At 42.5% G+C, this 14,387-nt stretch overlaps 1 protein-coding gene across 1 annotated transcript in view; it reads right to left on the bottom strand.

The window, feature by feature from the left end:
• The window catches only part of PTPRE (protein tyrosine phosphatase receptor type E), a 186,396-nt gene that overhangs the window by 14,536 nt on the left and 157,473 nt on the right, over positions 1-14,387 (bottom strand). The window contains exons 12-15 of the mRNA XM_069753946.1: positions 13,473-13,608; positions 12,747-12,896; positions 8,991-9,084; positions 6,586-6,662 (exon numbers count right to left, since the gene is read on the bottom strand). Coding sequence (XP_069610047.1) covers positions 6,586-6,662; positions 8,991-9,084; positions 12,747-12,896; positions 13,473-13,608 — 457 coding nt within the window. The remainder of the gene's footprint in view (positions 1-6,585; positions 6,663-8,990; positions 9,085-12,746; positions 12,897-13,472; positions 13,609-14,387) is intronic.

Consider the following 14,387-nt stretch of genomic DNA (forward strand, 5'->3'; position numbering starts at 1 on the left):
CATCGATAACGATACCCCACACATTTGGCGAGACCTGTGCACGATCCGTAATGGATGCTGTAATTTTAATTTAAAACTTTTTTTTTTCCTCCTGCTGCAGATCTTACAGTTCTCTGAATGCAGAGCCCTGTATAACCCCGCCCACACCGCTGATTGGCTGCTTTCTGATTACACTCTGCATAGCCGGAAAGCTGCCAATCAGTGGTGGGGGCGGGGTTAGATTGCTGAGCATCGTTTCTTGTCCTCTACTAAAAAATCTTCTGCTGACGATAAAGTGATTTTATAAAAAAAAAAAATACGCCAAGCAGCCCAGTAAGTGACGCATCGCTCAAATTAGGGTCTCTGCCCCTGCATTATGCTGCTTTCAGATTAGGCGGCAAAAACCTGCTGACAGATTCCTTTTAGGGTATGTGCACATGATGCAGATTTAGTGCAGAATTGCAGCAGATTTTTCTGCAGCAGAAACGCTGCAGATCCGCACTGTGATTTACAGTACAATGTAAATCAATGTGAAAAAAAAAAGAAGCTGTGCAGATGGTGCAGAAAAATCTGCGCAGAAACGCTGCAGATTTCAAAGAAGTGCATGTCACTTCTTTTGTGCAGTTCTGCAGCGTTTCTGCACCCCTCTATTATAGAAATCCACAGTGGTAAAATCTGTACAAAAACTGCACAAAAAATGCATAAAAAACACAAAAAATGCACAAAAAATGCACAAAAAACGCACCTGCGGATTCTGCCAGGAGATGCAGATTTAGTGCAGAAAATTCTGCACCACATTTCCTACGTGTGCACATAGCCTAATAAAAGTGATGTTTAGAAAAGCATATTTAGGTCCAGGCACATTAGACTGCGCATTAATACTGCATATCAGTAGCCTTTATTAACCGCTAAATAAATGCCGTATTTTGATCTTTTTCCTTTCCCGAGTCCATTCATAGGATCGTACCAGCAGCGCAAAAACCGCCTGATCTATCACAGACATGTTATCTATCTACAGAAAGCAGACGGCGATGGGGGTCTGATGGTACATGGGATCATCATGCCGACCACTTCTAACAGATCACATGAGGCCACTCTTAGTGTCCGCGACCATCACGATGAGCGTTTATTACATAGAAGATCAGCGAGATGACCCCCGCGCTACACCCGCTCATACGCGGTGTGATGTCTGCATTTGCTGTATGTTCTAAACAAACTTAATTACAAAAATGTAACCTTATCACATAAAAATATAAATTATCGCATAAAATATAAATGCGCCAGCACTTGAGGCATATGGGAAAAGATGAAGCCGCATACATGGGGGAGGGGGCCGCGTGTCACGTTACAGCCTCTAGTATGTCGACACATGTGTAGTAAATCCTGGTTACACCCTGTATTGTGGGAGCCGTCTACTTTCCAGCTTTTGTTTCACAACATTCTCAGTGACTGATCCCGGCCCTGCACAGTCGCCAGCTTGTTTTACATCTCTCGGCAAAGCAGGTCATGCCGCTCTCAGGCTGATGAGATGTTTCTTTTCAGGTGGTCTCATCACAGACATCCCCTTTAATATTGCAGCCACCGCTTCAGGTCTGGATCCAGGGTAACAGCTGCACATATTAAAAAGGTTTCCAGATTTCAGTTCAGTTTTTTTGTAAACTGTGCTTTACTCCCTCTCCCCAGATGCAGCGCTGAGTTTCCACTGCTATTTCTGTTTCTGATGTCTATCAATGTCTTGTTCAAAACCCTGCAGTCAGTCAGTCAGTCAGCTCAGTAGATCTGAGCAGTTATCGGCTGCTGAGCCGCTGAGCTCAGTTATTGGCTGCAGCGCTGTCGACTTCACATTTTTATGTATATATAGTTAAAAAATTAAAAATGCATTTAAAGGCGTTTGCCACGAGAACAAAGTACATTTTAATTAATAGATCTTGGAATAATAGTAATTTCCACAATTGGATGTGTTAAAAAAAAAAACTTCCTGTGCCGAGATAATCTTATAAATGTGCCCCTGCTGTGTACTGTGTAATGGCTGTGTCTGATCATGCAGAACATGGTCTGATCATATCACAGCTCCTGGGCAGGTGAGGAAGCAAGAGAGTATACAGACAGGATCACATCTGATTCTTTTTGTGAGGTAAAACATTTGACTGCCTGACTTTAAGCAATGTTTTACCTCAAAGAAAGAATCAGCTGTGATCCCGTGCTGTAGTGTCTGTATACGCTTTTACTTCCTCCACTGCCCAGTAGCTGTGGTATGATTTTTATTATTATTATGTATTTATATAGCACCATTAATTCCATGGTGTTGTACATGAGAAGGGGTTACATCAAAATACAAATATCACTTACAGTAAGCAAACTAACAATGATAGACTGGTACAGAGGGGCGAGGACCCTGCCCTTGCGGGCTTACATTTTACAGGGGGTTGCAGTAGCTCCGATGGTGTTGAGGTGGCCGTGTGGTCATTACAGGTTGTAAGCTTCCTTGAAGAGGTGGGTTTTCAGGTTTCTTTTGAAGGATCCAAATGTGGTGGCTAGTCGGACGTGTTGGGGCACAGAATTCCACTGGATGGGGGATATTTGGGAGAAGTCTTGGAGGCGACTGGGAGCGAATAAACGTGGAGGGGAGAAGGAGGTCTTGGGAGGACCGTGTTAGTAGTTTAAACTGGATACGCTGGGAAACTGGAAGCCAGTGAAGAGATTTGCAAAGAGGGGTAGCAGGAGTGTAGCGAGGAGAGAGATTAATTAGTCGGGCAGCAGAGTTTAAGGACGGACTGGAAGGGTGCGAGAGTGTTAGAGGGTAGGCCACAAAGGAGAATGTTGCAGTAGTTGAGGTGGGAGATGATTAGGGTATGCACAAGCATTTTGGTAGAGTGAGGGTTGAGGAAAGGACGGATTCTGGAAATATTTTTGAGCTGGAGGTGTGGTTTGAAGGACAGGGCAGAGTCCAGGGTTACTCCGAGGCAGAGGATTTTGGGGACAGGGGAAAGTGTGATTTCATTTATTTTGATGGATCTATGAGATGGAGGAAAGATAATTAGTTCAGATTTGTCCACACTGAGCTTGAGGAAGCGAGAGGAGAAGAAGGAGGATATGGCTGATAGACACTCTGAGATTCTGGAGAGCAGAGAGGTGACATCTGAGCCAGAAAGGTAGATCTGAGTGTCATCAGCATATAGATGGTACTGGAAGCCATAGGACCTTATGAGTTGTCCCACGTCGAGTGTATAGATTGAGAAGAGTAGGGGTCCTAGGACAGAGCCTTGAGGGACACCAACAGAGAGGGGGTGAGATGAAGAGGAGGTAGTATGGGAGTAGGAAACGCTGAATGTGTGGTTGGTGAGGTATGAGGAGATCCAGGATAGGGCGAGGTCTTTGACACCAAAGAAAGAGAGGATCTGCAGTAGGAGGAAGTGGTCAACTGTCTAGAAGGCAGAGGACAGGTCTTGAAGGAGGAGTATAGAGAATTGTCTGTTAGCTTTGGCTGTAAGTAAGTCGTTAGTAATTTTGGTCAGGGCAGTCTCAGTGGAATGGTGGGGACGGAAGCCAGATTGTAGGTTGTCGAAGAGAGAGTTAGATGCAAAGTGAGAGGAAAGTTCAGCGTGGACGTGATGCTCAAGGAGTTTGGAAGCAAATGGGAGCAAAGATATGGGGTGATAGCTGGACATGCCGCTTGGGTCAAGGGATGGCTTTTTGAGGATAGGCGTGATTGTGGCATGTTTGAAAGCAGAGGGGAAGGTACCAGAGGTTAATGATAGGTTGAAGAGATGGGTTAGGGATGGGATTAGTGTGGTGGTGAGGTTGGGGAGGAGGTGGGATGGGGTCATGAGGTAGGATGGGGTATGATCAGACCATGTTCCTGTACGGTCAGACACAGCCATTACACAGTACACAACAGGGGCACATTTATAAGATTATCTCAGCACAGGAACGTTTTTTAACCCCTTAAGGATGAGGCCAAATTTTTTTTTTTATATCTGACAAGTGTCACTTTATTAGGTAATGACTCTGGCATCCTTCAACATATTCCAGTGATTTTGAGACTGTTTTTTTATGACACATTATACTTTGTGTTAGTGGTAAATTTAGGTCGATATGTTTTGCGTTAACTTGTTAAAAAAAAAAATAATCAGAAATTTCTAAAAATTTGCAAATTCCATATCATTATCCCTTTAATTCAAATTTTACAAAAACATTAATAAATCACATTTCCCTCGTGTCTGCTTTACATCAGCACCCTTTGTAAAATGTTCTTTTATTTTGTTAGACTTTAAGAAGGTTTAAAAATGTAGCAGTCAATTTACAGGAAATGTACAACTTTTTTTTAGGAACCTATTCAATTTTGAAGGGACTTTGGGTGTTCCTATATATTCGAAAAAACCCCCCAAAACTATACCATTTTAAAAACCGCACCAGTGATCATATACAAATCTGCTGCCAGCATTTATCACAGCTGGGATAAAGAACGCAAGTGAGCGTTTCAAACGCGTCCTGCTCCCTTGCCCTGTCTATACAACCTTTGTAATTTTTGTATATTTTTAATGGACTTAAAATAAAGAAATAACTATTTTACCAGACGCTGGAACAACAACTTTTTTTTTCCTTGAGATCATTTTTTATATTTTTTCATTATAAAGATCTCTCTTAACATAATATTTTTAATTGTAGTGTTCCGTTTTTCACTCTTGTGCACAGGTTGCAGATTTGGTACGTTTTTGCCGTACAGATTTGCTTGCAAAACCTCAAGCAATCCCGATGCCAGCAAAGTAAATGGGAAACCTGAAGTTGCTTATTTGTGACTCGCAGATTTGATTCAGAAAATAATCTGCAGCGTGTCAATTCTCTGCCAGCGTTTTTCACCATTGACTTCACTCAAATCAGTAAAAAAAATGCAGGGCGAACCAAAAACGTAGCAAAAATGCACCTTTTTGCAGCTGCGTTTTTCCTTCGCACGAGAAATACGGCCGTCTATCTGAGCCATCCATTAGCCTCAGTCATAAGAAACACATCTGGCAGGGCTGACCTGGGTCTGATAGAATCCAGGGACTTTGCTTAGTATGTTCGGTAGACATTTGGCAAACATGTAATCTCCGAGTCCAATAGAATCATCATCAACGTGCTTCTATTTACTACCTAGCCCTCATTAAGAGAAGACAGAAGCCGTGATAAACCGCATCTGTCTTCTAACTGGAGACTCAACCTGCCCCTGCTAGATTGCAGGTGGCAACAGACATCACTGCAGACCCAGGATCCGGTCGCACCGCCCAATGTCAACAGATGGTGGACAGTCTGGAAAGGCTTAAAAGGAACACACAGTGAGTCTGCAAGATTTTTTTTCCATGCTTTAGAAACAAGAGGTGGGTGTCAATGGCATTTGACGAGAAAAAATAAATAAATTACACATTGGGTTTCAACATAGTTGATCTATTGTTCTCAAGAGATAAGTCAGGTTCTTATTCCCTCCCCCCCCCCTATTGAGAACGCACAGCGTTCACGTGTGTGGGGGGAGCTCAGGAGAAATAACTTATATGGTCACCTAAAAAAAAAATATACAAGAATTCCTACAGAGAACGCAACGCAAGGATTCATTTTTGGTTGATCCCGTACCATTTTTGGACTGGTGAACTGCTAAGGTTGTGGGGCTTGCAAAAGTGGCATAGGGGAGAGGCTCCTGCTGCAGCCAGTTCTCTTTTTATCAAGGTATAGGATAATGAGGAAGAAGAGGAAAGGCATAGCGGATCTCCTAGACACACTCAGAAGATTTATTTACATATTTTTCTGTTTCAACTGTAATATGAAATAAAATAGGATCCAATCAAAGAACAGGGATGGCAAGATGTGTGCAGATGTCTTGCAGAAATGTAGCCTCTGAAAGTCCCTTCTACAGAGCAGAACAGAAGTTTCAATTATCGTGGAAACATCTATATTACGAGTGTGTCTGGCCACAAGCTTGTCGACCATTTTCAGTAGTATAATACAGGCTGTGACTCCAGATAACACAATGTTTGTATTAGCAAAAGTATTTACAGAGTTATCAGGCTTTTTTTTAATATAAATTATTATGTTTTATGCATATTTACTGCTCAAAGATAATACATTGAAATGTTATTAATTTAAAGTACACGTCACTTGCCAAATATATATACTAAATATGAACATTTTTTACGTGGTGTAAGTGTCGCCGTTCTCCTGAATCCGGCGCTGTTTTTTTTTTGCTTCTAAACCTCTCCATTCCTGAGATATGGCCTCCTCGTCTCGGTATTTAAGTCTAGGACTTTAGACAATTGGGTGTGGTGTTGAAGAAGAGGCCCGCAGACAAGAGCTGATCACTACGCCCACTTGACTAACAAGGCTTCATGTATTTACAGGGAAGAAAAAGGGTCATATCTCAGGAATGGAGAGGCACAGGAACAAAAGAAAAACAACGCCGGAATCAGGAGAAACAGCAGGTTTAACACCAGATTTAAAAAAATAAATAAAAAAAATACATATTTCTAAAAAGTGCCAAGTCCTCTTAAAAATTGTAATTATTTTGATTCCTACATAACAAGGTGGTTATAGATTTCGGTTCATTTTATAAGGAAAAGATAATGATATGTTACGTACATCAATAAAGGAAGCGTTGATATAGTCTGTGTATTCTTCTCCTCTCTTCATTGACAGAATCACCCGGTTGAAATCATCTGATAGGATTTAAAGCACCAGAAAACTATTTTAACATTAAGGGTGGTGTCATACATCCATTATGGCGGTCATGGTACAGTAATAACATCTGTGAACATTGTGGTGACCCTTCACACAGGATCTGACTGAACTATATGGGTCCATCCATTAGATTATCAAAACTACAGCAAGGTGCCCAGTAAGTGACACACCACTGCAATCAGGATCTATGCCCCTATATTAGGCCATGTGCACACGTTGAGGAGGATTTTTTGCATTTTTTTCGCGTTTTTTCGACCGGTTTCCGTGAACAATATGCTAAAAAACCACTTACATTAAGCATCCCATCATTTCAATGCATTCCGCAATTTTTGTGCACATGCTGCATTTTTTTCCGCCAAAAAATGCATCGCGGTAAAAAAAACGCAGCATGTTCATTAATTTTGCAAAAACGCATTGCGGATTTCCTGCAGAAAAAGTCCGGTTTTGTTCAGGAAAATTCTGCAGACATTCCTGAACGTGTGCACATAGCCTTATGCTGGTGACAGATTCTCTTATAAAATATACAAGATAACCATGGCCGTTAAAATGCCTGGCCATCATGGGTGTAACAAATATATAAGGCGAAAATGAAAAGCCTTGAACCCTCTCCTACCATGTTCTATTTGGTAATCCCAGCTCAGGTTCTACCTCTGCACCACCTATAGGTGCCCCCTGATGGTCACCAAATATTACTTCTGGCTACAACTATTCGAGGAATAAATATGAGATTATTTTCATTTGAGGCGAAGAAGTAAATTTATGAATTGCATTTTCGTTTTCCTTTGCATACACCAGATCATAAAGTCTTCTTCTTGGCCTGATAACAGGTTTAATTTTGTAAAGGGGTTGCCCGATAACTAAAGGCCCATCTCACTATTCCTATCTATTAGACATAAGCATTTTTATGATTTACTTTTTAAAATTCTCTACCATTATTCCCTAGATATCCCAATTTATTGTATTTGTTTTAGCTTCTTATAACTCTCCTTTAGAAACGTTCCAGCATGCTGTCACGACTCTCTTGCCGGGTGTCCCGGGACCAGCCCTCCTTTTCTGTGCCCAACGCTAGGAGGCCCTGTTCCTTGGATTACTTCTAATGCTGTAGACACCGGGGCCACGTGCCTTGCCTTAGCTCCTGAATCCACCCTCAGTCTATACCCTTTCCCCACCCAGGGAAGAGGGGAGTAGTAGTGTACCGTAATACACCAAACAGACTAGCAAGGTAATACAAATAGGGATAAAGGAAAATACCAATCATACAAATATACTCACACAAACAACAAAGGTAAACACCGGGGAGTGGAGGATGGGGTAAAACCAAAGTAGGAGGAGGGGAATTAGCACCCAACAAAAACCTAGCAACAGTCACAGATAAATCGACCAAACACCTTTTCAAACAACAACGACAAACCACCATCTCCTATCCAGGCAGCATGAAGCTACTCTGGCAATGAGTACTAGCTAGAGCTCAGATTATATAACACATGGGAGTGGCTAACAGTGAACAGCTGAGAGCCTTAATACAGGAAAGCTTCCAGGAGCTCTCAACTGAGCAAATTATCCCCTCCACTGCTAAAAGAAAAATCACATTTTTGTCCCTGAGGAAGCCACACACCAGTGGCGAAACGTGTTGGACGTTGTTTGCCCCAACAGAAGCATAGATTTTTCGCCTATTCAGGTTGCTTTACTCTCACAATAACACACACCATTGGCATCATTATATGCTGCTTGTAGGTGTATGCTCTAACCTTTATCTGCTCTTTTTCCTAATGACATGCTATTCGTATCCTAAGTTACTGTCATTTTCATGGGTTTTGATATAATCTTATTGTAGTATTCAACTTTACATGATTATTAGTCCTTTTGATTATAATTTAGAGTGGGATGATTTTATCAACATAGCTTCATAAATACCCATGTTGGCTGTATATATATTTTGTATTGTGGGGATTTGTGCAAGATATTTTGTAGAGAGTATTTGATTATTTTGTATTTCACCCTGAGTTATGTTTATATTTCCTATGCATTTCCTGATGGGGTTGATCACCTCATGTGGTTGATCTTGTTTGTAGTCTTTTTGACTTTTTAATTGTTTTTATGTAATTTTGTGTGCAGCTGTTCATCAATAAATATGTATTTGTTAGAATCTGATTCAGTCTGGTGATCCCTTTCTGTATAGCCTGTCTTTTTCTTGTTCGTTTGTATACATATGGTCTACTGGCTATAGGAGATCCCAGCGATTACGTGTAGTGGTCCCCTCCTTTGTTTGTGTACGCTAAGTCATAACAAGATCCAATGAAGCCTACACGGGATAATCTGGATGACTCTGGCTTTCTTCATGTTGGCCGGCAGGTTCCCCGTCCTCATATTTTCTTTCATTATTCTGACGTTTGTTAGTTTCTGCAAATATAAAAAAAAGAAATAAAACCAGTGTACTTCGGGTGTGCATACACATCGCTAAAATAAAATGCATGCGATGGTGACCTTTCCATAGGGTCCCACACCATTAGCGGCACCGCTCGTCGTCCTTATGGGCGCTGTGGTTCTCAAGGTTCGACTTCACCGATCAAACATTTATCCTATCCTAGGTCCTGGAGAACTTATAGAAGGTGGGCCATCTGTTGGCAGGTTTCACAATACAAACTGCATACATTATTGAATAGATCTATAGACTTGATGTGGCTGGTGTACTTACTTTGATTTTCATGATTAGTATTACAAATATTAACTTTGAAGGATAGAAAAATATAATAAACTTTCTTTAAAAGACAGCGCCACCCATTTCAATAGGCCGTATCTGGAATTGCATCGTCGCCCCACTGGAGTGAGTAGGGCTCAGCTGCAGCGCCCCACACGAACAGTATACACGTGGGGCGTACAGTATGGCCCCGACGATCCGAATAGTTCATTATCAGCAAGACAATCTGTGCTGCGGGACGCCACGTGAGCCAACTCCTGAGAGCAGCGCTGCTTGTCCCTGCAAGTCTGTCTGCTACAAGGTAAACACTAAGTTAAGATCTGGACTGTCACATCTTAAAAGGAGTTTTCATCTTTAATGACTAACCTGGATTTAATGAAAAGCAAAACAGATAGTAGGAGTGTAGACACAATTAAGGTTAGTTTCACATCGAAATTATAGATAACATTAGACAATGTTTGCTAAAAGGGGTTGTCCAGTATTAGAAAAATATTGTTGCTTTAAAAAAAATAAAATAGTGCCACGCCTGTCCACAGGCTGTGTGTGGTATTGCAGCAGAATCTCATTCACTTTTAGTTGTGCAGCAATACCAAACACAATCCAGGTGTGTAGCAATAATGCCCTGCCTGTGGAGGCGCATAAGACACCACCACAGGAAGACACCACCACAGGAAGACACCACCATAGGAAGACCACCACCACAGGAAGACACCACCATAGGAAGACACCATCACAGGAAGACACCACCATAGGAAGACACCATCACAGGAAGACATCACCATAGGAAGACATCACCACAGGAAGACACCACCATAGGAAGACACTACCATAGGAAGACACCACCACAGGAAGACACCAGCACAGGAAGACACCACCATAGGAAGACACCACCACAGGAAGACACCACCATAGGAAGACACCACCATAGGAAGACATCACCACAGGAAGACACCACCATAAAAAGACACCACCATAGGAAGACACCACCATAGGAAGACACCACCATAGGAAGACACCACCACAGGAAGACACCACCATAGGAAGACACCACCAATAATGGCACATGGCAGGAAGGTGGGACTCCATGCTACAGCTGCATTAGTGCACAGGAGCTCTATGATACATGTCTGCTTGTGGTCCCATGTCTTTTATATTGTTAATCAACTGTTCCAAGTCCAGAGCAAAGTAATGCATTACATCCCATCTACAGCCGCTTCTGTCTCCTTCTCTAACTTGACACACACCATCACTTCACACTTCTAGGTCATTTAAGCTATTCTGGTAATTGGCGTTACTGCCCGCTACACTGTACCACCACTGCAAACTCAGTCCTACTGCATCAGTTCCTCTTTGTTACTACAACACTGCTATTCCATTAATCATTGTTCTAGTATAGCTGCATCAGTCACCGATGCGACAACTCTGTTCCTCTGGTCATTGTTGTTCCAGCACTGCTACATCAGCAACTGCTGCAACAATTTCTTCTATTCCTGTCTTTGTTGTTTTAGCTATGATACATCAGTCATCACTGTTCCAGTGCTGCTACGTCGCTCATCACTGTTCCAGAGCTGCTACGTCGCTCATCACTGTTCCAGCGCTGCTACATCGGCCATCACTGTTTCAGAGCTGCTACGTCGCTCATCACTGTTCCAGCACTGCTACGTCGCACATCACTGTTCCAGCGCTGCTACGTCACTCATCACCGTTCCAGCGCTGCTACGTTGCTCATCACTGTTCCAGCACTGCTACATCGCTCATCACTGTTCCAGCGCTGCTATATCGCTCATCACTGTTCCAGCACTGCTACATTGGTCATCACTGTCCAGCGCTGCTACATCACTCACTGTTGCAGCGCTGAAACATCGCTCATCACTGTTCCAGCCTGCTATGTCGCTCATCACTGTTCCAGCGCTGCTACATCGCTCATCACTGTTCCAGCGCTGTTACATCACTCATCACTGTTCCAGCGCTGCTACATTGGTCATCACTGTTCCAGCGCTGCTACATCACTAACTGTTCCAGCACTTGAAACATCGCTCATCACTGTTCCAGCGCTGCTACATCGGTCATCACTGTTCCAGCACTGCTACATCGCTCATCACTGTTCCAGCGCTGCTACATCAGTCATCACTGCTCCAGCACTGCTACATCACTCATCACTGTTCCATCGCTGCTACGTCGCTCAGCACTGTTCTAGCACTGCTACACTGGTCATCACTGTTCCAGCACTGCTACATCAGTCAACTAAGTTGCAGGGCTGCTACATCGCTCATCACTGTTCCAGTACTCCTACATTGGTCAACTCTGTTCTAGCCCTGCTTCAGTCATCACTGTTCCAGCTCTGCTACACCAGCTTCTCCTTTACAGCATGTTACATCTTCCACACCACTTCTCACCATCACTGCAGTCCTGCTGCACCAGCACCACCTGTCCGTGGTGCTCAAGAACTGATTTTGCGCACCAGAGGGTTCCAGGGTCTATCGCTCCAGGTGACACACAACATATGTACACCACAATCTACACCAGAAAGTTAAAAATTCAATACAAGAGGAGACTGTCTTTATGGACAGTGTCGCTGAATTGTAAGTACATAGCTCAGAACACCAATATTAAACAATCTCCTTTAGAGTTCTATCGTCATGGAAACAGTTTCCCATACTTCACACATTCTCTGTAAATTCTGCATCCTCCCACGTTTTCACACTGTAATTGGCGCTCGGCTTTACACAGTGCACACAATGCACCCTTTCACAATGTGGTTGAGCGTCTCCTGTTTAGCATCTGCTTAACCTTTACTGCCTGGAGACGACATAAAAGTCAGTGGAAAATACCTGAGAATTCCTAATATGGCAGTCCGAATAACCAGCAAGGTTTCAGTGCAGGCGACACCTCTAATTTCACTTAAATGTTGCACTAAAACTAGTTTTTATCTTAAAGGGGATCTCCAGAAATATAAAAAATAATGGAAGAAAGAAAAATGTAATTCTATATATAGAGATGACAATCTCAAATATACAGTATATGCAATTATTTCACTTTAAACTGGAGGTATAAAAAATAAAGTGGAGAACATGATGGCAGTTTTATATGGGATTAATCTGGTTATTTTGTATGTATCAAGTGGCAGTTTATGACCTTTGAAAGGAAAAAAGATCAGGCATGTTGAAAACCAATATGCCCAATCCTATGTTTCCAAGGTTTAGCTGCCACTTATTTGATGAACGTGGCCACATTAAGCTGATGCCAGACTCTCTGACAGCGCCTTATCTCCTGTGGAAATAATACAATTGGGCATATTGACAGCTGTGATATGTGTGATATAGGTGATATCCTGTAATTCCTAAAGTAAAGGGTAGTAGCTTACTTTAAACTCCTGTTCCAGACCAACTTTCTCAAAGTGCGGCGCCGGACTGTACAATGTCTGAAGGTGTTTCTCTAATGAGGCCACGTCGAGCTCCGTGTCACCATAGAGGTAGTATTCTAGTAAGGCTTGATAAATGAATGAATACTGCATCTGAAAGAATGATAGAAAATCACTTCAGAATAGTAGAGGTTATAAAAGAGTAACACATAAAAAACTTTACTATCCGTTCATCCAGCTCCTAATCCTTAGAATAGACATTGATCTACATGATGACATTCTGGCTTCCTGCAGCCACCACTAGGGGGAGCTGAGGAGCTTACTGCATACTGTGTATACACTGACTCTTAACTCCCCCTAGTGGTGGCTGTAGGAAGCCAGGAGATCCCCATTCAGCTGTGTCTCTGCAAGGGAATGTAGGGCTCAGTATCAGATCTGATCTCTATAAAACCAACTAAGCGCTCAGAGGTGCATCCTGCCGCCGACCACCGTCATCCAGGATGTCAGGACTTTCTCTTGCAGCTGCTGGCCAACAGAGGTGTTACCAATGTAAGGGACCTTATATGACATACAGAAGTGATCTCTGACTTGTGACTACCCTTCTATTGCAATATCACAACTTCCATCATGCCTGTGCCTGTGCAGCTGTAGCTGTAGGCATGATGAGAGTTGTAGTTTTGCACCGGCTGCCGCTGATAGCTGGAGACTACATTCTTGTTGTTTTCTTACATCGGTTTGCACCATTTGGGGCCGTTGACCTCGGATTTTCAAAACAAAATCGAAAACGTCCACCTTCTTTTCTTCATTCATCATGTCGATAATAGCATCTATCAATATGAACGTGCCCGTCCGTCCAACACCGGCGCTAAAAGACGCAAAACAGCACAGATTAGTCAGATAAATCAGGAAAATAAAAATAAATGTCAAATATTTCACTACTTTTACCTGGCGTCTGTCCAGGGGGGTGGATTTTCATGAATACACTAGATTCATACTGATAAAAATCCCTTTAATCTCCCATCTATATATGTGGTTGCACAGACGCAATCTGATGCTTTGCATTACTCATTTCGGCCACTAGGTGGTGCAATGCACTAAACTCTTAATAAGGACCAGTTACTTGCAATAAATTGTAATTTTTCCACCTTGTGTAAATGCCACCGTTCTCCCGAATCCGGGTGTTCTTTACTTTTTGCCCCTGCACCTCTATTCCTGAGTTCATCCCTTTTTATAAATATAGTCTTTTTAGCCAAGTGGGCGTGTTTACCAAGAAGAGTTCACTAACAAGACTAGATTTATATGCAAGTAAGAGGGGGGCTATATCTCACCAAAAAAAAAGACCACCACCCGATTCAGGAGATTCACCAGATAAAAGAAATGTACATATTTATGGCAAGTAACAGGTCTTGCTATAAAATCCAGATTGAAATAGGCCAGTCGGCTGTATCCAAATGAGCCGCCATAGACTTGTAGCCTAAGTCCACACAACCCCTTTAAGGCCACTTTTGTTTTTCTATTCGTAAGGATTTCGTAAGAAGTTTTAATCTTAGCATGTAACCTCCAGACTACTCATGGCAGAAGATCTGACTGTATTTCTCCTTCTGACCAGCAGGTGTCACTGTTCCTTTAACTAGAATCTAGAAC

The sequence above is a fragment of the Ranitomeya imitator genome, chromosome 2, assembly GCF_032444005.1.
Source record: "Ranitomeya imitator isolate aRanImi1 chromosome 2, aRanImi1.pri, whole genome shotgun sequence".
In the NCBI taxonomy this organism is placed as follows: domain Eukaryota; kingdom Metazoa; phylum Chordata; class Amphibia; order Anura; family Dendrobatidae; genus Ranitomeya; species Ranitomeya imitator.